Source organism: Balaenoptera musculus, chromosome 12, assembly GCF_009873245.2.
Source record: "Balaenoptera musculus isolate JJ_BM4_2016_0621 chromosome 12, mBalMus1.pri.v3, whole genome shotgun sequence".
Lineage (NCBI taxonomy): Eukaryota > Metazoa > Chordata > Mammalia > Artiodactyla > Balaenopteridae > Balaenoptera > Balaenoptera musculus.
In genome coordinates, this window is record NC_045796.1 from 53803674 (window position 1) to 53831044 (window position 27371).

At 35.7% G+C, this 27371-nt stretch overlaps 1 protein-coding gene across 4 annotated transcripts in view; it reads left to right on the forward strand.

Moving 5' to 3' along the window:
* ATG5 (autophagy related 5) overlaps positions 1 to 27371 on the forward strand; it is a 118737-nt gene that overhangs the window by 59566 nt on the left and 31800 nt on the right. For 3 of the 4 annotated variants that reach the window (XM_036872124.1, XM_036872123.1, XM_036872125.1), the window contains one exon: positions 7656 to 7750. In XM_036872124.1, coding sequence (XP_036728019.1) covers positions 7656 to 7750 — 95 coding nt within the window. The remainder of the gene's footprint in view (positions 1 to 7655; positions 7751 to 27371) is intronic. The other variant, XM_036872126.1, reaches the window with a different exon arrangement.

Sequence of the window (27371 nt, forward strand, 5' to 3'; positions counted from 1 at the left end):
CATTATATATTGCATCTCCAGTGACCGCTGGTGCCCCACCCACCTTTTTAAGCTTTTGTTATTTGTCTAGGAATAATTATTAATAAAATTTTCTCATTTACAGTTTCTCATCAGAAGCATGAGGAATTTGTATTAGAATAAAGATAGAGTATCCTGCATAATAAACATTGCAAAGATAGTAGTGAATATAATGGAGTATCTTTTTCTCCATTGGTCTTTCAAAAGTTAAAATAGATTTTTGTTTTTGTCTTATGACTTTGGAGTGCTCTGAGTGAAGTAAAAATGGGCTTGATTACATGTTAAATTTGTTTCTGGCCCTCTGAATTTAGGAAAGTGATAAACTAACTTAACCTGAGAGGAAAAATATTTTCTCAATTTACAGTAGTTTTGAAAGGTAACAAGTCAGGTAATCTGGTTAAAAATCTATAGGTGATTTACACAGGAATACATTTAGTTAATTAGCGCTGGCCTGCCACTGGCTATAGCTCTTTAAATCTCTTTTTGGCAAACAAGCTACTTTAAAAATTGTCTTTTAGAGTCAGTGAAGACTTGAATATAATTGAAGGTCATTCTTCCTTTTTTTATTTTTAACATGAGCACATAGAATAAGTTGGGGTTTTTTTACATTATGATTTTTTTTGAATTTTGAATCCCTTTTATGTTGTTACTGGCCCAATTTGAAAATAAATTTGAAGTAAATGTTTCTTAATTGGTTGAAATACAGTAATTGAATTCTGTCCATTAAAATAAAGTCAACTACTGGGATTGACTCTTGGAATGCATTTTAATTGGGGGAGAGAGACAGTAACTAATTAAACACGTAAATAGGGTAATTTCAAAGAACAGTAAGTGTTTAGAAGAGAACAGGATAATACTTTAGCTAGAATTATGAGGAAATTCTCCCCTGAGGAGGTGACACCTCTTTTGAGACTTGGATGATGACAAAAAAGCAGCTACGTGAAGATTAGAAAAATGGGGGATTCCAAGCCTCTAACTGTGATATGGGGATAAGCTTGGTGTTTTCTAGGGACAGAAAAGAAAAATAGTGTGATTTGGAGCTTTCGTAAGCAGATTGGTAGGCAGCGAGATCTCAGAGGGATGCAGGAACCATTGCATTCCAAGGGAGTGGGAGGGGGCTGAAAGGAACCAGCTTCCTGGGAAGGAGGTATTTCATTACCAACGTCATGGTTGCTTGCATGCGGAGTTTGAGTGAGGAGCAGTCTGCCCCATTTGTAGCCAGTAAGGAGATGCAATGGATTTTTTCTTTTAATAATGATTCTAGTACTTAACTTCAAATAATCATATTGTTAAAGTACATTATAAAGCATTATTCCTTATGGCCCATTAGAAAAATGTTTGGAAATTTATTCATTCATGGTATGATTCAATTTATGTTTTAAAAGAGCATTCTGGATGCTGTGTATTATGGATACAAGTGGAAGGGCAGAGACCAATTAGGAGGCTGTCACAATGGTTCAGATGAGAGATGATAGTGGTTTAGATGAAAGTTGCAGCAGTGAATACAGAGAGAATTGCACTGTAAAAATATATATTGATTCCTCTCCTTGATGCCAGTTTTCTAGACTGTGTTACAGCATCTTCAATGTATTCCAAGAGTGAATCCCAGTAATTGACTTTATTTTAATAGACAACACTTCTTTTTTAGGGCAGAGGAGTATGGTAGTTCCTCCTTATTCATGGTTTCGTTTTCCACAGTTTCAGTTTCCTGTGGGCATACGTGGTCTGAAGATATTAAATGAAAAATTCCAGAAATCAATAATTCACAAGTTTTAAATCGTGCACTGTTCTGAGTAGTATGATGAAATCTTGCTCCGTCTCACCTCAGCATGTGAAGTATAGGGGATGATTCCAGTATATCCACACTGTATGTGCTACCCTCCTGTTAGTCACGTAGTAGCCGTCTCAGTTATCACATCAACTGTTGTGGTATTGCTATGCTTGTGTTCAAGTAACCCTTATTTTACTTAATAATGGCCCCAAAATGTTAGTGATGCTGGCAGTCGGGATCGTCTCTTACTGTGCCTAATTTATAAATTAAACTTTATTACAGGTATGTAGGTATAGGAAAAGACACAGTATGTATAGGATTCGGTACTATCCGCTGTTTCAGGCATCCACTGGAGGTCTTGGAACGTATCCCGCATGGATAAGGGGAGACTGCTGTCAATGTCTTCTCTCAGTTTATTCTGAGGCAGTGATGCTCCAGGTCAGAGATTTCCTCAGATCCAGGTTTTATTGCTCTTTTGATTCACGCCAACAACAAATTCCCCAGGGTACAATCCTATTGCCAAGATGAGTGTTTACGAACAGGATTAAGGATTGACCTTCTCCTGGTTTGGTTCTCCTCTCAGCCTTAATCCAGAGGCCAGCCTGCTGGTCCTGCCTACTTCTGTCTTCATGACAAATTTTCAGGGGTCCTTGAAGCACTTTCAAGACTTCTTTGAAGATATGTCACCGTAACTGGAAACCTCAAACAGAACTTCTCATGGAAATGTGTGGGTGTAGTTCTGTTAAGAAGCATCCAAGCACCAGTGGACGTGCTGCCGTACAGAGAACGCTCCCTTCCCTGGGTCAGCCCTAACTGTCCTGTTAACATATGACTCAGAGGACAAATGAGTTTGAAGATACAGGTCACATACTTAACACACCTGTGTTTGGTACCCTACCAGTAATTACTGGTTTTTTTCCCCCTCCTATTTTGCTTCACAAAGATGTTTACTATATTACATGTTAAGAAATTAATTCAAATAGGTCTATACTTGGACATGTTTTCTGTTAGAAATTTTGAAAGCCTCTGGTCAAAACACCATGTATATCGCATGGCCGCCTGTAGTACTGGTTTGAATAATACTGTTGATAAATGCGGACTTTTGTGAGGAGTGTGTTCCCTTCAGTAGTGATTTTCAACCATTTGCTTTTCTCTTTAAAGAAAAGCTTAGAGCCTGTGTTTTATGGGCCATCATGATCTGACACTTATTTAGGGAGCTGTAAATCTGTTCTTTTTGACATCACAGACTTAAAGAGCAGGAAGTGGATGGTGTGCATGTGGAAACCATTTCACCCCTTTCCTATGGTTATATCCCAGCCAGCGATACCACATTACTGAATTGAGGCTGGGTCGCAGTCCCTTAGATGTCCTCCACGTTTCCTGTGGGGTCCTGTAGACGAATACATTGTTTGTGGCATTTGAATATTAAAAATTATTTTGCCCTGAGTTCTTAATAAAGCTTAAGTGGAAGAGCAGAAACATCCTTTAAGACTGCCACTTTTTTCTGCAGCTTTTTCCATGTGAGGAACAAAGAATACAAGTGTAATCAATTTATTTTTCATGCTTCTTAGGAAGATCTTTTGTTTAAAAAAATGTTTTTTCTGGATTTTAAAAAAATTTCCAAGACCAATATAAAAGCTTAATTCAGCAGAGAGTGAGAAAAAAAAATTGGTGGCCACCAGGATTTTGAGGAATTCTGTTTTTAATATCTTTAAAAAAAAAAATAGATTGACTTTCTATAGCACAGCTATAGAAAACAGAAACCAACTTATCAGTCATATTCTTAATAGCTCTGGCAAGAAGTACGTTAAGTTACCTTCTTTTCTCCCATTCTTTGTATAAGCTAAGTGACTGCTAGTTTTAATTTTCTTCTACTTAGTAGTTTGTTTTGTTTTAGAATTAGAACTAAATTAATGTGAAAGCTGTTGAAATAGATGTACATTTACCTAACTTTACAGTTTAAAAAATGAGTAGCTAAAGACCATTGCACTTCTTTTACTTGTAGGTACTGTTTTCGTGGCCAATGACACAAATAACTAAATTTACAACTTAATTATAATAACTAATAACGTAGTTCCAATATTCAAAGTATTGTTTGGTAACAGGTTAATATGTACTTGATTCATTACCATGTAAGAAGTTAGCAATACATCCTTACTCCAATTTTATTTAATTATTGACTAAGGGATAGAAGAGTTCCTGATGTTACAAAACCCAGTGTGAAAGACATTTGGTTATAAACTGAAACTCAGCACTGATTTTCTTTTAATTTCTTTTATTTGTATCTTTCTTGTTAATAACTTTGACTTACAAAAGTTAGATTATTCTTGGTTGGAATGTTTTTGGTATTGTTGAGGAAATGCCTATTTTATATAAGAACATAACATTTTTATAAGAAGATAAAGCTAATCTTAATTAATACAGATTTTTATTATGTCTTTATTCCTTTAAAACTTAGTTGTATCAGACTAGGTCCACTCAGGAGGTAGAAACCACACAGAGGGTTAAATAGGTTAAGTATTATATACTGAATGGTTAAACTCTGGTAAAAGAGTAACTGAAGATATAAGAAAATCATATCTGGTACCCTAGGGCTAAAGAGGAAGGTCACACTTAAAAGGAGCCCCTTCCCAGGGCTGGGTTTAGAACTCATTGGAGAACGTATATTCCAGCCCATTGGGTTAGTAGAGAAATTCACTATTTTGCCCAGATTGGAGCAGGTCTGCAGTGGCTGGGAAGTCAGGAAAATCTGGAGTGCGGGCCACCAGCAACAAGTGGCACAGGCATGCAGAGGGACTGGCGTCTCTGTGGGAAACTGTAGGCCAGCCACCCATATGGGCCTGCAGAGGAAAGCAGGGTGCTAATTCGGGCAAGGGGCCTTCGGTGTGTGTGTGTGTGTAGGCAGGAGCCCCTTTCTCCTGCAGTGTCCTTTCAGTACTCTCTACTGAGAAAGCTTAATGTGATTGTCACGCTAGAGATGCTTAAAGAAATTGTGTCCATTATGCCTGTGTATATTGAAGGGTGAATTTTGGAGCTGAGAGTCAGTAAATTGGTAATGTGCACAGTAATGTTTCTTTTTCCAGTTTACTTTTTTGCAATATAGGTACATGAAAGCTTTTTACTAATTACCTTTCTGTACTTTTTGTTTGTTTGCTTTCCTTCCTTTAGCCCTATTGACATTTTGAGTCAGATAATTCTTGGTTGTGGAGAGCTGTCCTGTGCATTGTGGTATGTTTAGCAGCATCCCTGTCTTTTACCCACTAGATGCTAGTAACACACACATATTGGTGACATCCAAAAATGTCCCCAGACCCACAGGGGAGCAAAATCTTCCCTGGTTAAGGACCACTGCTTTAGCCCATTTTTTTTCCCTCTGTCAGAAACAATATAAATTTTTCATTTAATAGAGGTTTGCTTGTGGCTTTTAATAAGTTATATTTTGATAAAGAAGGTATCTTAAATAATTACAAAATTTTATTTTTAGAAGAGGTATTAGAACTATTTAACTCCTTTTATTTCATCTGTAAGTGAATTAGGGCAGAATTTTCAGTTGATTTGTTTCTAGTCTAGCTATTAAGTTGCAGACCTAGGATTAGGATCTAAAAATTTTAATGAAAAGTTATATATGTAGTATTCTGTTATTCATTGATTCAGGAGCATATGTTGTGCATGCACTGTGGTAGGTGTTAGAGATTTAATGATGAGGCAGTGAGTAAAATTTTAGCAGTGCATGAAGAATCACTTTATGTAGCTATCACATTCTTGCTTGATACTTGAAAGTAGAAAGATACTTTTAAAAAAACATTGACTGAATAATTGATTCATACATGAAAGAATTGTGGTTAAAGGAGCTACTCTTAGCGTTAAGATGCAGTCTTGTGGTTGCAACTGTTGAAACGGTTGTGGGCTTTGAATCAGAAGACCAAGAGTCTTGTCTTGGTTCTTAACTAAACTCATAAAAAGCTGGACCTTAGTTGTCGTCTGTGAAATTGCCCTGGACTGACTGGGTTCTAAATTCCCTATCCTACCAGTTCTATTGTAGTATGTGTCTTTCCCCAGATTGGAGTTGAAAATGAGATTAGAGAAGGCCTAGAGCCTGTCACAGTCATCTAGGAAGAAACAACTAAACTTTGTTTTTTATATATAATTATGATGGCTTAAGCAGTATGAATAGATTGCCAGTAAATTGGGTTGAGATGAGTCTAGTAGTAGAGAATATACCAGGCTGACCTGAGATTCTGGAGTATTCATGTACTTTACAGAGATTTGATTCTGAGATAAATTTCTGTGTATAAAAAATATTTTAAGGTAGAAATCTGGGTGAGTTAAAGGCGTTAAAAAACAACACACAGAATGGGAAAAAAAATAGTTGTGTATTATTTATCAGATTAAGGGGCTTGTATCCAGAATATATAAAGAACTCTTACAATACTCAACAACAAAAAGATAAACAACCCAGTTAAAAAGAGGACAAAGGATTTGATAGACATTTCTCCAAAAGAAAATATATTAATGGCTAGGAAACAAATGAAAAGATACTCAGCAGAATTAGTCTTTAGGGAAATGGAAATCAAACCATAAGGGGATACCACTTCACACCCACTAGAATGACTATAATAAAGAAGATGGGCAATAATGTGTTGGCAAGGATGTGGACAGATCAGAACCCTCATACATTGTTGATGGGGATGTAAAATGGTGCAGCCTCTTTCAAAAGCAGTTTGGCAGTTCCTCAAAACATAGTTACCATATGGCAGATAAACAGTTACTGTGTAACTCAGCAGTTCCATTCTTAGGTAATATGCCCAAGAAAATTGAAAATACGCATCCATACAGAAACTTGTATGTGAATGTTCATGGTAGCATTAATCATAATAGCCAAAAAGTGGGAACAACCCAAATGTCTACAAACTGATGAATGGGTAAACAAAATGTGGTATCTCCATGCAATGACATATTATTTGGTAGTAAAAATGAAGTTCTGATACATGCTACAACATGAATGAACCTTGAAAACATAGTAAGAAAAAAAAACAGATGCAAAAGACCACATATTTTATGATTCCATTTATATGAAATCTCTGGAATAGAATAGAGATTAGTGATTTCCAGGGGATGGGGGGTGAGGGCATAATTATTAATGGGTACAGGTTTCTTTGGGGGATGATGAAAATGTTCTGAAATTAGATATTGGCAACTCTGAATATGCTATCAACCACTCAGTTAACACTTCAAAAGGGTGAATTTTATGGTATGTGAATTATATATCAGTAAAGTGGGGTTTTTTTTGTTTAAAGCAAGCGTTACATTTTTAAAAAGGAGTTGTTTAATCTAAGATTAAACTGCAACTGACAGTTATTTCTGACAGTTATTTCTTAAGTGTCAGTTTCACATTTCTTTCAAAGCCTGTCCTATAATTTTATCTTTTTTCTGTTTAATGTGTACTCTGTTTGGTATTTTTACTTTGTTTCTTTAAACAATTTGTGGTTAAACTTTAGGTCACTTGAAGCTGTGCCTTTATAGTTTAGACAGTAGGAATAGGACCAAGGGAATCGAGACATTCATCTATACCTGATGTTTTTTGCTGTGGTAACACCAGTAGTCATAATCTGTTTAGGGTTTCTCTTATGAGAAAAAATGTCTATGGAAATATCTAGGAAAAGGAAGCAACAATAATGTAGAAAAAAATTAATTTTATATCTTGCTTTATGTTTAGTTATGGAAAGATAAGTTTAAGAAAAATAATATAGAAATAATGCCCTTTCAGAAACTTCTATGAGGATGGATGCTTAACAACTTTCATCTCTTCATATGAGGTATTAAATTATAATGTTGTTCATTTTTAATGAATAATTTATCATTACAGACAGATTTGACCAGTTTTGGGCCATCAATCGGAAACTCATGGAATATCCTGCAGAGGAAAATGGATTTCGTTACATCCCTTTTAGAATATACCAGGTAGGAAGTAACATTTTTAACAATACCAACTTATGAAAGCCTCGGACATCTTACTTCTTGAAGCACTCTAGTCCAAAGTCTTTTCAGTTTGCATAGTAACTGAATAACATTTATTAGGGTTTTCCAGATCTCTTCCTTTTGGTGGCAGTCAAATCAGAGACTGCACTGTGAAATATGTGACTCATTTAGTTGGTGCTCTTTATTTGCAGATTTTGTATTTGCAGATTAGCCTGCTTGCTAAAATTTATTTGCAACCTCAAAGTCAGTACTCAACAGTACTACCCTGGACATGTGCAGAGTGATGAAAAATTTGATTTGCCCACGTGCACATTTTCAGTGATGCTGTGCCTTCTTGTTTTTGCTCTCATACTGTAAACAAGTGACTTTTCCCAGTCTATTTAGTGCCACGTTCTTCACATTTTTGTGCTTTTTGTTGGTAATTTTGATGTTAAAAATGACTCCCAAGCATCGTGCTGAAGTGCTATCTTTATACAGAAACATACATAAAACAAGGTTATGTATTGATGAGTTGAAGACATGTGACCAGAGACTTGCAGTAACCCTTGTAGTCCCCCTAAGAGCAATGGTTCAGTATTTGTTAATTCAGTGTTTGCAGTAACTTTATAGAACATAAGTACCACAGATGAGAATCGACTGTATTTGTTTTAGATGATGGATCTTCAGTGTTGTACAACAAAATAAATAGTAGCGTCTCATTACTGTACACTTTCATGGGGTTAAGAAGCTCCATGTTTCTGTAGAGTACTTTAAAACTACCATGTGTTTCCTATATAGCAATACTGAGTAAATTTTCATTGAATGAATGGTATCCAGAAAGCTAGTTGCCTACTATCATGGAAAAAGCAGTTAAGAATAGGAATTAGAAACACAGTATCACAAACATAGACTCTCATCTAGCAGGCCCTCCATTCAAACTCAAAGAGATTGTGTCATAACTTCCCTCTGTAGCCATTTTTACTATCTCACAGTCTTTACTCATAATTACTTCTACAGTTATTTTTTAATCTTTTGTAGCGCCATCAGATTAATGTGTGTTCCAAGAGGAAAACAAACTGTCCAACTGAAAAGTAAAAAACAAAAATCCCAATATACTCAAAGAATGAAAAGTTTTTATGACTTAAATAAGGTTGCTTCTCATTTATTTCATTAACATAATGGCAAATAGACTATGTTTAGATCATGGATTCATAATATGTACAATAGAAATAAAATGAGAAAAATGCCTGATGGAATAAGACCAGATGATCTAATTAGCCACACTCCTCTGCTTCCTTTTTTCAGGAAAGTAAAATTTTAATTCCACAAGTCTTTGTTAAGCACAAATATTACCCACTGGGTTTGGAAATGCCATAATTTATTTATTTATACTTTATCTTGTATCATGAAGAATCTGAGGCAATTTACAAGAATATATTTTGTATAGTCACAAAATAGAAAAAGTTTGAAATTTAAAATTAGAGCCACCAAAGATATAAAATGGAAACCCAGCATGAAATGACCTACGCTATGAATAAGTGAGATCCTCAAATTTATTAAAATTGACCTATAAATTTGACCCCAAGCTTCCTTTTAGCCAGAGCAAAGGGGAAAGAAATGTGATGAGATATAATTTTGTTTTTCATTTTATATATGATGAAAACTTACTAGGTCATCAGGAAAGCTAACTTTTCTTGGGCACCACCTAGGAAAGAAATTCTCACATGGCCTCATTTTGAAGGGACAGGGCAATATATCCTTTATACCTTACCTACAGTAAAAATATAATAATAGTTTCAGTAAAGCTGCTACCTAAAGTGTCACTCAGTGATAGCTAAAGACAATGTGTCATAAGCCATGGATCATCCACAGTATAATAAAGACTTGGCGAAGTAATGGGAAGGCTAAGGCAGAATAAAATTTTAGGTTATTTTATGGAAGAATGTGTTTATCAAATAAGAGGGAAAGTAATTGATGGAGCAAGGCAATTGAGGATTGGGATTAACCAGTAAAGTTTAGCCCAAGAGAAGAGAGGTTTGCAGAGACCTGTTAAGGAAAAGGAAGGGAAACATTGTTGCTGCTCACGTGCGAGAGTCTCAGTCTCCTCTGTACAGGCAGCAGAGGGGTAGAACAGTTTCGGCAACTGTTACGTTAAACAGTGGGCAAATAGGACAGTGCCTATATCTGCATAAAATAATGTGAGAAAGGTGGCAGGAAGCCTAGTTGTATAGAGAGAAGAAATGTCTCACGTTACATGAATTGGTACTGACCACCTAGGTATTCCCTAAGAGAACTTCAGGAGTGATTTTACAGAACTAGATTCAGTAGTGATATGCTTTAGTTATTCCACTGAGAAAAGCCAAAATCGAGTCAGATTTTATGGACTAAGTATAGTACTTATAGTGGGTAGGATCCTTTATGTGGTCTATAAATCTCATAGGGAGAGGCTACGTCTTCACCATCACTGACATAGATATTGGTGATTAAAATACTGATTAAAAACAGTAACAGGTTATTACAGAATTTTAGAGTGGTCCTGAAGTTTTCTGAGTAGATTTCATTTTTTTTTTTTTTTTTTTAAATGCAGCAGCCCACTTTGGGGTTGAACTTGGAAGGGGTGGGTAGATGGGGATAAGTGAGATTGACTCAGGTGGCTTGACTCTGTCCTCCTGGGGACCAGTGGTTATAGCATCACATACTTATGGAAATTCTGAAGCACGGTTTGCAAATCTCTTTATCTAGGCCTGGACAGGTTCAGTGATTTGCCCAAGTTAGGTAATTCTTGATCTAACTAGCACTGTGGATACACTAATACACTCAACATGCTAGTGATATCTCTGAAGGCAAGGCTAGTTTTTTTTGTTTGTTTGGGTTTTTTTGTTTTTTCCTTTTTAAATCTGTGTAGTAGGATTTAGCACAGTGTTATGTACACTGTAGGTGCTTCACAAGTAACTTACTTCGTTGAATCTTGGAATATTAAAAGCACCAAAGATCACATAATTCTGAAGCTGAAAAAAGACTTCATAGTTCAAATAATCCAAAACTGAAAGAACCAGCTGGCTTTAACAAGGATAGTGCTGTTGTAATAGTTGAAGAAAAAACACTTTTAAAATTAATTCAAATGGTGGGAGAATAGTAGGAGCAAGTGGAAAAGAGCTGTTGGAAGGGTTGCATCCAAAAACAGTGCATGATAGATCAAGATCACAGTTTTGCCTTATTCACCTAATCTGACAATTTGTGACTTCATGTAAACCTCTCTGAGCTCACCAAGTTGTCAGATATTTGAGACATAGAGGCCAAAGCAGTTTCCCTTGAAAAACAGTTAGGTTTCCTACTAAGAGCACTGCACTAGAAGGGAGGCCTCTAAGGCCCTGTGCGAGGTGTGACACTGACTAGTTGTGTGTCCACAGGCGCTTACTGTCTTGCTGGGCCTTCGTTTGCTCATCCACAAAATGAAAAGGGCATGACTGAGTGAATTTATACATCTGGTGGGAATTGTTCTTTAAAGAAGCCATATTACAGGTTTATCTAATTATACCAATGATATTCTTTTTCAAACACTTTATACTGCTGATTTCAGAGCAGATTTATTATTTTTACAGTAAGCACAGTTCTTTCCTTTATGGCAGTATTTACCATTCTTTTCTGGGGAAAATTGTCAGATGTATGCATACCTGTTACTGTCATATCATAACAGAAAAGGATTTAGAGGGAGAATGTGAGAGAGAGAGGGAAAGAGAATGTGTATGTGTGAGAGAGAATGGTTTTCATAAAGGTCTATAATTAGATAGAAAGTGGGAAGCTAGAGAATTCTCAAAATTTGCTTGACAAAACCTGGCTGCCAGGTGGTGACTGTTAGGGCAGAGCTTGCTGCCTGATCTTTCGTCTGTCAAGACAGTGGCAGCTTTTCCTCAAACAGGGAGAGACAGAGCCTCAGGGTTTTTTGGTTTTTATTTATTTATTTATTTTTGGCTGTGTTGGGTCTTCATTGCTGCGCATAGGCTTTCTCCAGTTGTGGCGAGCGGGGGCTACTCTTCATTGCGGTGCGCGGGCTTCTCATTGCAGTGGCTTCTCTTGTTGCAGAGCACGGGCTCTAGGCATGCAGGCTTCAGTAGTTGTGGCTTGCGAGTTCTAGAGTGCAGGCTCAGTAGTTGTGGCGCACGGGCTTAGTTGCTCTGCAGCATGTGGGATCTTCCCGGACCAGGGATCGAACCCATGTCCCCTGCATTGAAAGGCGGATTCTTAACTGCTGTGCCACCAGAGAAGACCCCCGAGCCTCACGGTTTTATTGGTTCTCTTTATTGAATTTGCTGTTGGCTTACCCTTATCTGGTTTGGTTCTTACTTGAACTTGATTAAAATTTTAGACGTGCGATGCATAAGTGAGTATAAAAATTTAGGAGTCTTAGTTTTTGCCCATTGTCCATTCTCTGGCTTTTTCCATTTCCCTATTTTGTATTTTTGAATCTTCATTCATGCCTTGACCAAAGGAAGATGGGATCTGCTTTCTGTTTTCCTTAATTATATGATCTAAAGGTAATACCATATTTCTACTGTTGACTGCTTTACAGCTGATTAGTTTGTGTGGTTGGTATAGTATATTGATTAAGTGTAGCTTTTACTTATGTGGCATTTTGATTAATCTGTACTTTTCATTTCTTTAATATACTAGATGTAGATCTCTGTACTGTTTGAGACCTTAAATTAGTAAGTAAATTTAGATAAAACCTGAAAATCCAGGTTTATTAATAAGACAAATAAAGGGCATAATTTTGCTAAACTTTTTTTCTTTGCAGCATTCTAATAGAATTCCTCTATAGCAGGGGGTATAAAGGATAGGACAGTGAGCATGCTTGAGTGAGGCCCATTTTATCTTTGGAAGCCTCAAAACCATCTTAGGATGTAGGGATCATTATCTGATTTTACACGTCAGGAAACTGAAGCTGAGGAATTTTAAATCACTTGCTCAGGGGCACACATATGAAATGCGGAACAACTAGTATCCAGACGTAGGTGAGACTTACAAAGAAAATATAATTTTATTTATAAAAATTAAGTTTACAGAATTTTCAAGACATAAGTATCACATAAAGTGAAGTCCACTTTGACCAAACCTAGAAAATCTCTAACTGGTGATATTCTTTAAAGGTTGACTTTTATACAGATTGTTGGAAAACTTTAGTTCTTTCTCATCTGTAGTTTGATTACCACGGGCTCAAAATGACTATAATCCAATGACGGAATTTTAGTGGTAAAAGTAAAATAGGTCCAAAAGTAGTTTAGAGATCCATTACAGACCAAAATGTGTCATTTCTGTCATTTACATAACAGTTTACTTTAGCGTGTGTGTTTCAGGTCTGTGTTCCTGAAATCCAGGTGCTTCATATTAGCCAGTATTCTAGAGATGAGGTTAATGGCAGGAAGTGCTTCAAAAATATAACTAAAATGTTATTGAGACGAGCACATGTAAACAGATGTGATTAATGAGGATATCTGTTAAAAAGACTTGTAAAGTGACTGTGAAGTCCTTAGGCATTGGTATTTAGGTTGTATAGTGAAAATTAGGCACATAATTTCTGTTTTTCAAGAAGCAGTGGATTCATAAGTGTTATCCTGCCAATATGCTACATGTAAGAAAAGGTTGTCTCATTCATTCATTCAAGTTCATTTGTTCACCAATATTTGCATGCTATGCCTTATACTGTGCACAGGGGATACAAGTGGTTATTAATATGGTACATCATCCTTTAAAAGTTTATAATCTAGAGGTGGAAAGAAATTAATCAAATAAGTATACAAACAAATTTTAAATCACAACTTTGATTGGTGCTGTGAAGGAGAGGTATATAGTGCAATAAAGCCTAATTCCTCTAAGGGGAATTTGATCTAGCTTAGTAGGGCAGAGAAGGCTTCTTTGATGAAAGTGTCATGTCTTTTGAGGTCTGACAAGTGGATAGAATTAAGGTAGGCAAAGAGTGATGAGAGGACCTTTGAAGGCAGAGGGGACATTGTAAGCATGAGGACAGCCTGCTGGTCTTGAGCACAGAGTTGGGGGCAAAATAAATATTTTGCTTATTTTTCTTTTGGGTTATTTATCTGATTTTACAGAAATTATTTTTATAGATACTAACCATTTTTCTGTCAAACACTTTGTAAAAAATAATCACAACTATAAAATTTGTCTTGATTTTTTATGGTATCTTTCTGTAAAAAATGTTTACAAACCATTCCATTGGTTTATTTGTATTTTCTTATAACAGTATTATTTTTATTTGATTTTAGTCTTCTGATATCTGCTGGGGCAATTCACCCCTTACCTTTTTTTCAGTCTTTTCATGCTTAATAAGTGGAAATACATTTCTGTTTTAATTTTGGTAGAATTCACCTTTTTATATCATTAAATCTTCCTACATAAGAACATGGTACATCTTTTTTGTTTGTTTGTTTTTGGTTTTGGCTGCATTGGGTCTTCTTTGCAGTGCGCGGGCTTCTCATTGTGGTGGCTTCTCTTGTTTCGGAGCACGGGCTCTAGGCGCGTGGGCTTCAGTAGTTGTGGTTCGTGGGCTCTAGAGCGCAGGCTCAGTAGTCGTGGTGCACGGGCTTAGTTGCTCTGTGGCATGTGGGATCTTCCCGGACCAGGGCTCGAACCCATGACCCCTGCGTTGGCAGGCGGATTCTTAACCACTGCACTACCAGAGAAGCCCAGGTACATCTTTCTTATTCAGATTTTGTTTTTATGTTCTCAAATAGGCCCTGTGCCTTTCTTTTTAATTTATTTCTAGGTGTTTTTTAGATTTTGTTTTTCTTTATTTCATTTCCATGTCTAGATATTTATTTATGGCATCAACCAAAAAAACAACACCTCTTGCTGTCATTTTTTTTTTTTTTTTTTAATATTTATTTATTTATTTATGGCTGTGTTGGGTCTTCGTTTCTGTGCGAGGGCTTTCTCTAATTGTGGCAAGTGGGGACCACTCTTCATCGCAGTGCGCGGGCCTCTCACTTTTGCGGCCTCTCTTGTTGCGGAGCACAGGCTCCAGACGCGCAGGCTCAGTAATTGTGGCTCACGGGCCCAGCTGCTCCGCGGCATGTGGGATCTTCCCAGACCAGGGCTCGAACCCGTGTCCCCTGCGTTGGCAGGCAGATTCTCAACCACTGCGCCACCAGGGAAGCCTCTTGCTGTCATTTTTATCAGCCATTTCTCGTTTGCTTTATCACATTGCTAGTATTGCATTGCCAAGACAGTATTGAATAATAAACGTTACTAGCAGGATTCAGCCTTTTTTCCCAGCCTTTTCCTTAGCCTTTGGGGATACATAGGCTCGTTGGTCCTTAGGCTCATGTCCACCCAGAGGGGAGAATATTGCAGAGGGTTTGTAGCTCCTCCATGTAGGTCCTCCCTGCCAACTCACCCCAATAGGTGCTTTAACTCAGGAGAGCCAGCCACTGTGTTGGGCATGAGATAGATTTGGGAGTAGAAGGGAGAGGGGGAAGCATTAAGCTTCCATCCTCCCAGAATCCTCTCCATGTATAGTTGTTATTATGCTATTTTTTCATGTAAAGAATTATATGGCAGTAATCTTTGGGGCAAGGTGTCTAATACTTAATTCACACCCTAGCTGTGGCGATACATGCTACGATGAATATTAAGACATCTGTGCTTAAAAACAGGATTTGTATCTCATATGTAAAGACAAGAAAGTACAGAATGGATGCTCAGTTCTCAAAATAACTTCACTTCTGATCCAAGTGAAGATAACAGTTATAAAATGATAAATAACTTGCAAGTTGAGGGCATATCATTCATTTTCAGCTTTCTATATATAAATTTAAGGTCAGCTTATGAAGTTAATTTCTTTCCAGAGTATTTTTTTTCCTCTTTTTTTTTTAATAGATCTTTATTGGAGTATAATTGCTTCACAATACTGTGTTGGTTTCTGCTGTACAACAAAGTGAATCAGCCATATGTATACATATATCCCCATATCCCCTCCCTCTTGAGCCTCCCTCCCACCCTCCCTATCCCACCCCTCTAGGTCATCGCAAAGCACCGAGCTGATCTCCCTGTGCTGTGCTGCTGCTTCCCACTAGCCAACTATTTTACATTCGGTAGTGTATATATGTCCATGCTACTCTCACTTCGCCCCAGCTTCGCCCTCCCACACCATGTCCTCAAGTCCATTCTCTATGTCTACCTCTTTATTCCTGCCCTGCAACTAGGTTCATCAGTATCGGTTTTTTTTAGATTCCATATATATGTGTTATCATATGGTATTTGTTTTTCTCTTTCTGACTTGCTTCACTCTGTGTGACAGACTCTAGGTCCATCCACCTCACTACAAATAACTCAATTTCGTTTCTTTTTATGGCTGAGTAATATTCCATTATATATATGTGCCACATCTTCTTTATCCATTCATCTGTTGATGGACATTTAGGTTGGTCAGAATATTTTAAACATTTATTAAACAGCTAAGGAGAATTCCTTCTTTAGTAAACTCAGAGAAGAAGTTGAGCCTCTGTACTGTGCTTATATCTTTGTGTTCATCACAATGCCATACACATAATAGGTGCTCACTAAATACACAAACTGTATAACAAACTAAGGAAGGTCTCATTATCTATGAAGGTGGTGGTCATTCTGGTCTCATAGTAAATTAGACTGTAACATTCATACCATATATTTTTACTACAGAATTCTGGGCTGGATTTTCTGTTGAGTAAACTATCATTCTCTACTATTGCCCTAAAGTAGAACAGAGCTATATGAGATATATAATAATAATAAATCCTATTTGTTTAGCACTTTATATTTTGTAAAATACCTTCACGCTACCTCATTTGATCTTCACAACAGCTTTGTGAGGACAGAACAAATACTATTGTCTTTTTTTAAGGTGGAAGTTAATGACCAGATAAAAGACACAAAGCTAGTGAGCAGTGGAGCAGGGACTAGAGTGCAAATCTATCTCTGTGTAGTATATACATGTGCCCATATTATAAAGGGATATCTTTTTTGCAAGAAGATGAATGTTTATTGAGACTTTAGCAGTTGGATATGAGATTAATGTTTTACAGGCATAGGTTGGTTCAATTAATGAAGAATTAATTTGGAGCACTGATTTGAGTTTAAAGGATTAAAGAAATAGAGTCCAGCATTCTTTTCTTTTTGCATTTGTTGCCTTTGCTTTTGGAGTCAGATCCAAAAAATTATTTGCAAGACCATGTCAAGGAGCTTACCACTTTTCTTACCATTTACTGATATCTACAAGCTTACTGTTTTCTTCTAAGAGTTTTATGGTTTCAGGTCTTACATTCAAGTCTTTAATCCATTTTGAGTTAATTTTTGTGAATGGTATGAGAGAGTGGTCCAGTTTCACTCTTTTGCATGTGGCTGTTCAGTTTTCCCAACACCATTTATTGAAGAGATTATCCTTTCCCCATTGTATATTCTTGGTGCCTTTGTCATAAATTAATTGACCATATACATATCTGTGGATTTATTTCTGGGCTCTCTATTCTATTCCATTGTTCAGTGTGTCTGTTTTTTTGCCAGTACTATATTGTTTTGATTACCATAGCTTTGTTATACAGTTTGAAGTCAGGGGGTGTGATGCCTCCAGCTTTGTTCTTCTTAAGATTGCTTTGGCTATTCAGGGTCTTTTGTGGTTCCATATCACAAAATTTTAGGATCAAATATTCTAGTGGGTTATATTTTTGAGATATAATTCACATCCATAAAATTCACCCCTTTAAAGTGTACGGTTTTAGTATTTCACAGTTGTGCAGCCATCACCACTATCTACTTTCAAAACATTTTCATCACCTCAAAAAGAAACTCCATACCCATTAGTAGTCACTTCTTTTCCCTCCTCTCCCTGGCCCCTGGCAACTACTAATTTACTTTCTGTTTCTGTGGATGTGCTATATGGACATATAAATGGAATCATATCACCCATTAGTAGTCACTTCTCTTCCATCCTCCTCCTGCCAACTACTAATTTACTTTCTCTTTCTGTGGATGTGCTACATGGACGTATAAATGGAATCATATCATATGTGTCTTTTTGTGTCTGCCTTCTTTCATGTGGCATAATATTTTCAAGGTTCATCTGTCTTGTGGCATGTAGTACCTCATCCTTTTTTTAACTAAGTAACATTCCATTGTATGGATACATCACATTTTGTTTAACCATTCATCGGGTTGATGAATATTTGGGTGGTTTCCACTTTAGGGCTGTTATGAAGAAAGCTCCTATGAACATTTATGTACAAATTTGGGGGTGGGCATATGTTTTCACTTTTCCTGAGTATATACCTAGGAGTGGAACTGGTGGGTCATATGATAACTCCACATTGAGCCTTTTGAGGAACTGCCATATTGTTTTCCAAATCGGTTGCACCATTTTACATTCCCACCAGCAATGAATGAGGGTTTCAGGTTCTCCATGTCCCTGCCAACACTTGTTATTGTACATCGTTTTGATTAGTTATCCTAAGTGGATATGAAGGGGTATTTCATTATGATTTTGATTTGCATTTCCCTAATGACTAATGGTGTTGAGCGTCTTTTTATGTGCTTAGTGACGGTTTGTATATCTTCTTAGAAAAAATGTCTCTTCTTTGCTTATTTTTAAATTGGGTTGTCTTTTCATTGTTGAGTTGTAAAAGTTCTTTATATATTCTGGATCCTAGACCTTTACTAGATATATGCTTTATAAATAGTTACTTCCATTCTGTGGGCTGTCTTTTTACTTTCATGGTCATGGCCTTTGAAACACAGAAGTTTTTAGTTCTGATGAAGTCCAGTTCTTTTTGTTGTTTTTACTTATGCTTTTATGTTATCATATCTAAGAAAACCTTGCCTAATACGAAATGATGAGGATTTCCTCTTATGTTTTCTTCTAAAGTTTTATAGTTTTGGTTCTTTCATTTAGGTGTTTGATCCATTTTGAGTTAATTTTTTGTATATGGTGCAAGGTAAAGGGGTCCAACTTCATTCTTTTGTATGTAGATATTCCAGTTCTCCCAGCATGATTTGTTGAAAAGACTTCTCTTTCTCTCGTTGGATTGTCTTAGCACTCTTGTTGAAAATTAGTTGTCCACAATCTGTGGATTTGTATCTAGAGTCTCAATTCTATTCCACTGATTATATGTCTATTCTTGAATTCTGTAGCTTTGTGTAGTAAGTTTTGAAATCAAGAGGTATGAGTCCTCCATCTTTGTTCTTTTTTTCAATATTATTTTGGCTATTCTGGATCTTTTGCATTTCCATATGAATACTAGGATCAGCTTGTCAGTTTCTACCAAAAAAAAGACAGTTGGGATTTTGATAGGAATTGTATTCAATATGTAGATCAATTTTTGGAATATTGCTATCTTTTTTTTCTTTTTGGCTGCACCACGCAGCTTGCAGGTTCTTAGTTCCCTGACCAGGGATCGAACCTGGGCCCAGAGCAGTGAAAGCCCATGTCCTAACCACTGGACTGCCAGGGAGTTCCCTGGAGTATTGCTATCTTAACAAACAATATTAAGTCTTCCAATCAGTGAACACAGGATTTTTTCCCATATATGTAGGTATTCAGTGATGTTTTGTAGTTTTCAGTGTACAAGTTGCCCACTTCTTTTGTTAAATTTATTCCTATGTAATTTTTTCTTTTTGATTCAGTTTTTATTATTGTTTTTGGACTTTTTATTGCTAGTGTGTATAAATAGTATTGATTTTTTTGTATATTGATCTTGTATCCAGTAGCCTCATTGAACTTGTTTCTTACTTCTAACAGTTTTGGGGGGGTATTTTTGGGGTTTTTTTTGCTGCTTCCTTAGAATTTTCCGTATAGAAGGTCATGTCACTACAAATGGAGATAGTTTTACTTCTTCCTTTCCAGTTCGAACGCCTTTTACTTCTTTTTCCTGCCTCATTTCCCTGACTAGAACCTCCAGTACAGAGTCAAAATAAAAGTGGCAAAAGCAGACATCCTTGTTTTATTCCTGATCTTAAGGGGGAAGAAAGCTTACAGTCTTTCATTATTGAGTATGATGTTAGCCTGTAAGTTTCTCTTATATGCCCTTTATAAGATTGAGTTCCCTATATCTTGTTGAGTATTTTTATCATGAAAGGGTGTTGGATTTTGTCAGGTGCTTTTTCTGTGTCTACTCAGGTTCTTATGTGGGTTTTCCCCCTTTATTCTATTAATATGATGTATTGCATTGCTTGATTTTCTTTGTTGAACCAACCTCATATTCCTGGGATAGATACCAGTCAGTCAGATTATATAACATATGTAGCTGGGTTTGGTTTGCTGGTTTCTTTTTTTCTTTTTTTTTTTTTTTTTAATTTATTTACTTTTTAAAATTTTTGGCTGCTTTGGGTCTTTGTTGCTGTGCATAGTCTTTAGTTGCGGCGAGCAGGGGCTACTCTTCATTGCTGTGCGCCGGCTTCTCATTGCGGTGGCTTCTCTTGTTGCGGAGCACGGGCTCTAAGCGCGTGGGCTTCCGTAGTTGCAGCACGCAAGCTCAGTAGTTGTGGCTCGCAGGCTCTAGGCACGCAAGCTCAGTAGTTGTGGCGCACAGGCTTAGTTGCTCCATGGCATGTGGGATCTTCCTGGACCAGGGCTCGAACCCGTGTCCCTTGCATTGGCAGGCGGATTCTTAACCACTGCGCCACCAGGGAAGTCCAAGTTTGCTGGTTTCTTGTTGAGGATTTTGTGTCTATATTCATAACGATTGTTGGTCTCTAGTATCCTTATCTTGTATGTCTTCATCTGGTTTTGATATCCGGGTAATACTGGCCTCAGAATGAGTTGGGTAGTGTTCCCTCTTCTAGTTTTTGGAAGAGTTTGTGAAGGGTTCGTGTTAAATCTTGAAATAATTGGTAGAATTCACCTGGGAAGCCATCTGGTTCTGGGTGTTTCTTTGTGGGAAGTTTTAAAAATTAATAATTGTCTCTCACAGTTTTTGCCAGTGTTCTCATTGCATTTATGGAAGATAGGATATTTGAAGTCCTTGCTCCACCATTACTGATGACACCACCACTTCTAATAATTCTTAACCTCCAAATTTATATAGGTGGATTTTGTAGAAATTTGGGGAAGAGAATAAAGACTGAGGAGTTTTCTAAGGTTTTTTTTTTTTAATCTGTTCTTTCTAATTATTTCTAAATACAAAAATTTTAACTTAGTATATTGCTTAAGAACATGAATATTGCTATAAATGATAGATGATTATTACTTTTTCTAAAAGTTGTACATCCTTGATTATTTTGGATTTTTTTTTCTACATAGGTTCTCCAGTAAAGAACTTTGAAAAATTTGTAGGAATTGAATCTGTAACTTTCACTAATATACCAAGTGGTTAAGATGGAGAAGTTTCATTTAGGCAATTATATCCCAATTAGCTGTGATTTGGGGCATTCACTTCACATCTCTGGACCTCAATTTTATCATTTGTAGAATAGGGATAATAATATATCATAGGGTTGTTAATGAAAATTAAATGTAATACTTTTTGATATTATGCCTGGCACATAGGAAATAATTTGCAAATTATTTGCTGTAATGATTATTAGATTTTATTGCTGTGAATTTTTTATCAGTGATGATAGGGATTGCCATACCCCCTATGACTACTGTAACATATGTAACAAATAGTTCACTCCATTTATCAATATATTTCTGGTCTTAGTGTAGTCTTCTCTGTGAGGCTCTGTCTGGTCCCCAAAATCTATTACTCATTACTGCCAAGTACTCACATAACCTACTCTTTCTGTTTCAGTTCCCTATTTCTTTACCACTTTCTTTCAATTTTCTAGACAAAATACCTTGGAATCTCTTTTGATTAGTTTCTTAGAATTGTACAGTACCAGAACCATTTGCATTTATCACTTTCTTGCCATTTGCACTAATTTCAGTTACTGTTAATTTGATTTTCATGAAACAAAGCTAGACTCCTACCAAATAACATCATGTATTGTTCCCCAAAACATGCTTGATATTTTTATTTTCTTACTCTGTTCACTCCTGCTAGGAATAGCCCCTATTCCCAGAATGCCTCTTAACTCAGCTCAAATGTCACTTCCCCCAAGAAGTCTTTCTTGATTTCTCCATATGTGCCCCAACTCTTCATACCATGTAGAAATTATTTCTTCTTTCTCTGAATTTTGTTTTAAAACATTCCCTTCTGCCTCTTATTATGGCAAATGTAATTATACATTAGGAGGAAACCTTAGGAATCATCTAATTCAGCCCCCTAATTTTAGAAAGCTTGCACAAAACTCTTGCCCAGATGTTCAACTGGATACTTAATGGCAGAGACAAGAGTAGAACTTGAGTCTTGAATTTCCAGCCTGGTTCTTTTTCTGCATGCAGCATTGTAATATAGACATTTCTTAAGCTATTTTGCAGTATTTCACCATGGATCTGTTGAAGTCTGTGATTTCTCTGTAAGATGTAACCTGTGAATTACTGGAGGTCGAGGAATTGTTTCATTTCTCTCTGGATCTCTATAGAGGTTTCTCAGAGACTGTTTCCTGCTAGAATGAATGAATGAATAATACTTTGCTTTAGAATTAATTAGTATTCTTAATGTAAGATTCTAATGATATTCCCTTAGACACCTTTTAAAAGAAATTGGTAAATTGAGGCCTGTAGGGGGCAGCCCAACACAGCAGATTTTGATTGCCCTTGCTAAATAAGCTAGCTACTACTCTCTGGGATTGTTTTAGTCTTAAATTGCTTCCTATGTGGATTTTTGAAAAATGAAAGCAACTATTAATTATGAGCTTATTTGGTGGGTATATTTTTTAAAAATTGTCTTGTATAAGAATGGGAACTTTTTGATGCAGATGATTTGCTGTTTTGTTTTTAAGGCGTTGGATATATATTAGAGCGTCTTAAAAATTTGCTTCGTTTATTAATTCCAAAACAACACAGATAATATAATGGCAAATGTTGCCCCTAATTTATTGTTAAAGAAGTTAAAATATGCAAATTAATAGTATTATCCCAAAGTACTAAAGTTATTATTAAATGAAGTCAACATTTTCTTATTACTAATTTGTTACACTAAGCTAGGTCATTGTTTCATTTAATATTTTCAAGAATAAAAAACATTGCTGGTAATTAAAGTAAGCTATAGAGAAACACCAATAATAGCTAACATTTATTGAGTACTTTGTGTGCCAGGTACTATTTGAAATACTACTTTACATGTATTAGTTCATTTACTTCTCACTAGAGTCCTCTGGGACATATGCTGGTACTGTCCCTATTGTATGGATGAAGTAATTGGTTGGTTACTGAAAATTGCCTAGGGTCACTCAGGAGGTGGAAGAGCTGGGGTTTGAACCCAGGCAGTCTGGCTCCAAAGCTCTCACTCTTAATCACTATTCCTTTGATACATTGTTGAGTTCATTACTTTTATTTTCTTACTTCTTTCTATCACAACTTTCCACTTGAGACTGTTTTCCAGTTTTTACACACATCAGGCTACTTATTACTCCACCCTTTCTGTTGCTTCCTGCCTTCAGTCCTTTTTTTCTTCTTCTTCTTCTTCTAATAGAGAAAATGCATGGACAGAAAGTAAAAACATGACATCCTCCCTTTAGTGTGAAGAGATTGAAACAGATAGCTAAAGTTGTGCGGTTTTCTTTCTCTTTTATTTACAGAATGTTCTTTTTCCAATTACCAATTAAGCGATTTTTAGTGATCACATTAAAGCATAAACTCTTAAATTTAGGAATAGAATGAACTTCACTCTCCTGCTTAAGCATGTAGTACTATGGGGTAATTTTAAGAACTGAAAGATTAAATACCTCATTTTAAAAAGATAGACAAATTTTGATAAGATGGTCTTAATTATTTCACTAAAAATTATATTTTAGATCCCTCCATAAAAAAATTCTTAGTTTAATAACATGCTTATATTTTATTATGGTATTCTAATATATGTAAAAATTGACATTACTGTCAATTATTCGTGTGTATTTTCTTTTTCATTCTCTCCTTTTGATAATTTCAACTCTCCTTTAACACTCTTTGAGAATATGAGTAGATATGGTAAAAATAAGTTGAACTCCAGTTAGTTTGAAATTTGAAAAAAGCTTGGGTTAACTGTGAGATGACATAAAAAATTATAATTTGGCTAAAATGAAAATAGAGTTGTTTCATACCTAAGTATTCAATAGTATTTATATCACAGAATAAGATCTTGGTGTATAACTCTTTTAAGAAAATATTTTCAATTCCAGTTTACTCCTTGGTTTATTATTATTATTTATTTATTAAGGCACCTCATATTACAGTTAATATTTGAGTTTCTTGGAGGAATTGTCAGCCGTATGCCATGGATAACCTACACCTTAGGATGGTCAGCTGCTGCTTTAATGGGTTGATTTACAGCCTTCCCATCTTTTTCTAACTGACATGGGTTTTAGTTTCCTGATTTACTGCTGGCCTAATGAGGTCTTGGCAGATGTTAAGCTCAGTCCCTGTCTAAAGAATGTTTTTTTCCTTCAAAAAGTTTTCTACTACCCATATCATCTGTGTGTGTTTGTGTCATTATCACATTTTTCTTTCAGTCCCTTTCCATCTCAGGAATGCCAACATCCAGAAATGATGCCCTATAGGGTGATCATTTAATCTATTGACAATTTCATGGTGTAAGAAAATTTGCTTAATCACTTATCTATTCCAATAGTGAAAACTACCTTCTGATTTTTTTTTCCTGTTCTTCTCATAAATGATTTTCATATAACAGGCCAGAACACACAACACCTGTCCGTTAAGAACAGAATTACTAGGCTTTGATTCTTAGTAGTGGTTCCTTCTTTTGGGTAAATATGAGAATTGCTTTTGGTCTAATTACTCATACTTTTAAAATAACTACTTACTAATAATTTCAAGTAGGTAATGTATGTGTGATTATTTAGGAATATTAGAAGGAAAAACCAATCTAAAAATACACAGGCTAATATCTTATTCTTTATTTCTGGCCTGAACCTAGAAAATTTTGTTTGGCATTTTATATCCTGGTATTACTCTTTGATGAAGTTTGTGTCTTAGTTGTTGGGTCATACCCATTTTTCTGTTTTTTTTTTTTTTAATTTTGTTTTTAATTTTCAAGGTTTTGTGGGGGTTTATATATTTTTGCTTCATGATCCATGCAGGTTGTTTATAATAATAAGACAAGTACTAAGGAGATCATGTAAATACAGAGATATATGTGTAGCTATATTGATGCATGCATCAATTGTATTGCTATTACATATAGATGCAGATCTTGATATATACATATTTGAAATTTCTAAATTGTTGGCTAGGCAAGTTGCTCCTTTTGCAGATCGATTGTGATATATTAAAATGTTAATTCTCAGTTAAGAAATATAATCTAAACTATACTAAACAGTCAATTGCATTATCTTTTGATGCCTTGGGAACATTTTATAGACTATATCTTGTCTCAAACAGGATGTATCTCTCAAAGGTCTGTTTCAAAAAACCTTATAAATGTAAAGGAATGTCAATGCTGGTTCAAAGAGCCACTGTTTGAAGTGTGTTGCTTAGAGTGGGTAGTGGATAGGGAGGGCTCTCTAACAATGGAGTGATGAGTCTTGATCACAATTAAGTTCAACAGGATTGGATCTACATTTGGAAACCATATATGAGTAGACCATATGTCTACCTTGGGTGTGATCTTTTCATGAAAGTCACCTATCTGTTATGTTGTGACACAGTTATGTACACGACTTAAATTAATTAAAATCGTATGAATTGTAAAATTCATACAATTTTTGAAATTGTATGAAGTAAAATTCATACAATTGTGAAATTGTATGAATTAGTAAGCTGAGGATTTCAAATGATTATTGAATTCACTGATGAGTGATTTGTATATTAGATGTGTGGCTGAGTTAATGTGCACAAAACTTTGAGAAGTCAAACTAATATGTTACTTATTATTGAACTTCATTAACCATATTTTACACCATATTAAATCTGTCTTCAAAACATTCATGTAAATGGATATTACGTTTCAAATGTAGAAAATAAACATACTAAGAAATGACATGTCTTCAAAACTAAAGACTCAAAATGTTAAGAATACATAATACATTGGATTTCTGTTTGTCTAGATATTTCAAAGCATAGATAAGAGAAACGTTGGTTATTTCATGTATATGAGAAGAAAGAAGTTCTCCTGCTAGTTTAAAATTTGAAAGAAATAATGTATTTCATTCGGCACTTCTGTTCTTTTAGTCTTTCCTTACTTTCTTTTCTTTTCCTCCTCCATTTCTCTTTTTCTTCATCTTTCTGTCCCACCTTCTTCTTTTACAGAGCCCCTCCTTTTCTCTGCCTCACTAATCTGAGAAGTTTTACTATGTAATAAGCATTTCCTATTTTAATTAAAGTTTTGAAGTTTACTTTTAAAAGCGGAGTTTTACTAAAGGAAAAATACCTCTATTAGCTTACATTTAAAATCCTTTTCATCATGATGAGGGTAATTATCTGTTACTTCTAAGAAGTAAGCCACAGCTAATTTCTGACTGCATACATGTTTGAAGTAGTTCTTTAGAATCAGCTTGGGACAGTTCTGATGTCTGCTTGTGTAATGCAGCATTCGTACTCTTCACTAGGTGTTCATTTTAGCTACAGATGCTTCATATAAAACAGAGTAGAGTAGCTTTCAAAAGGATCTGCACATCAAAGTATAACTAGAACTCTGGTTTTTACGTTGCTTAAGGAATCCTTAATGGAGTAGAACTAACAAATTTGCTCTTCCCTCTAACACATTATCGTTTTAAAAACTTTTTTACTTCCATGCCTTCCTGAGTCATATCACATATAATTGAATAGATTTATTACTTCAGAATGTTTTAACAATGTCCACATTAAATAATATAGTAATTTATGTTCTGTGTAAAGAAGGCTTCCTTTAATTGTAATTAATTCTGGGGAATAATGATCTGCTTTTGGAACAATAAATAAAATTCCTTAAATAAAGAACTATATTTTAAGTTGAAATACACACTCTTTCACCCATTTTGTAGTTCAGCTGATAACTATTCATAAGTGTTGTGATAATAGCTTTTAGCCACAGTTTGTTCTCTTCTGCCTCACCACAGTCTTCCATTTCTCAGCTGGATAGACTGTCACTTAAGTTACACAAGAATTAATCTTTGCTGTCTATGGTCCTCTTAGACCCTTATTTAAAATATCACCACTTCAGTGTACTAAATAGCAAAATGTTTATGCTATTTTATAACTCCCATTGTGGAAAGAAACCTGCAATTCTGACTTGCTGAATTGGTGGTATTGGAAAATTATCTTGAACTAAAATTCTGATGGGATATATTAGCCTACTTTGGATTCTGTAGACAGTCCTTTCTTCATATATTGTGTTCCATAAATTTGAATCTGTAAAGGAGATAGGACTTGTATTATAAGTAAAAAAAATTCCTAGGATAAGCTACATAATTAGTAATGAAATTCAACTATGATATTGGTACTGTAAAGCCTAACCTGCACTTAGAATATCGTTCCTTTACCATTCTAGATTCTAAGTCAAGAATCTGTGAGAGGAAGAGCCCCTCTTATTGCAGAGTCCCGCCTCTCCATTCGGGTCTCAGC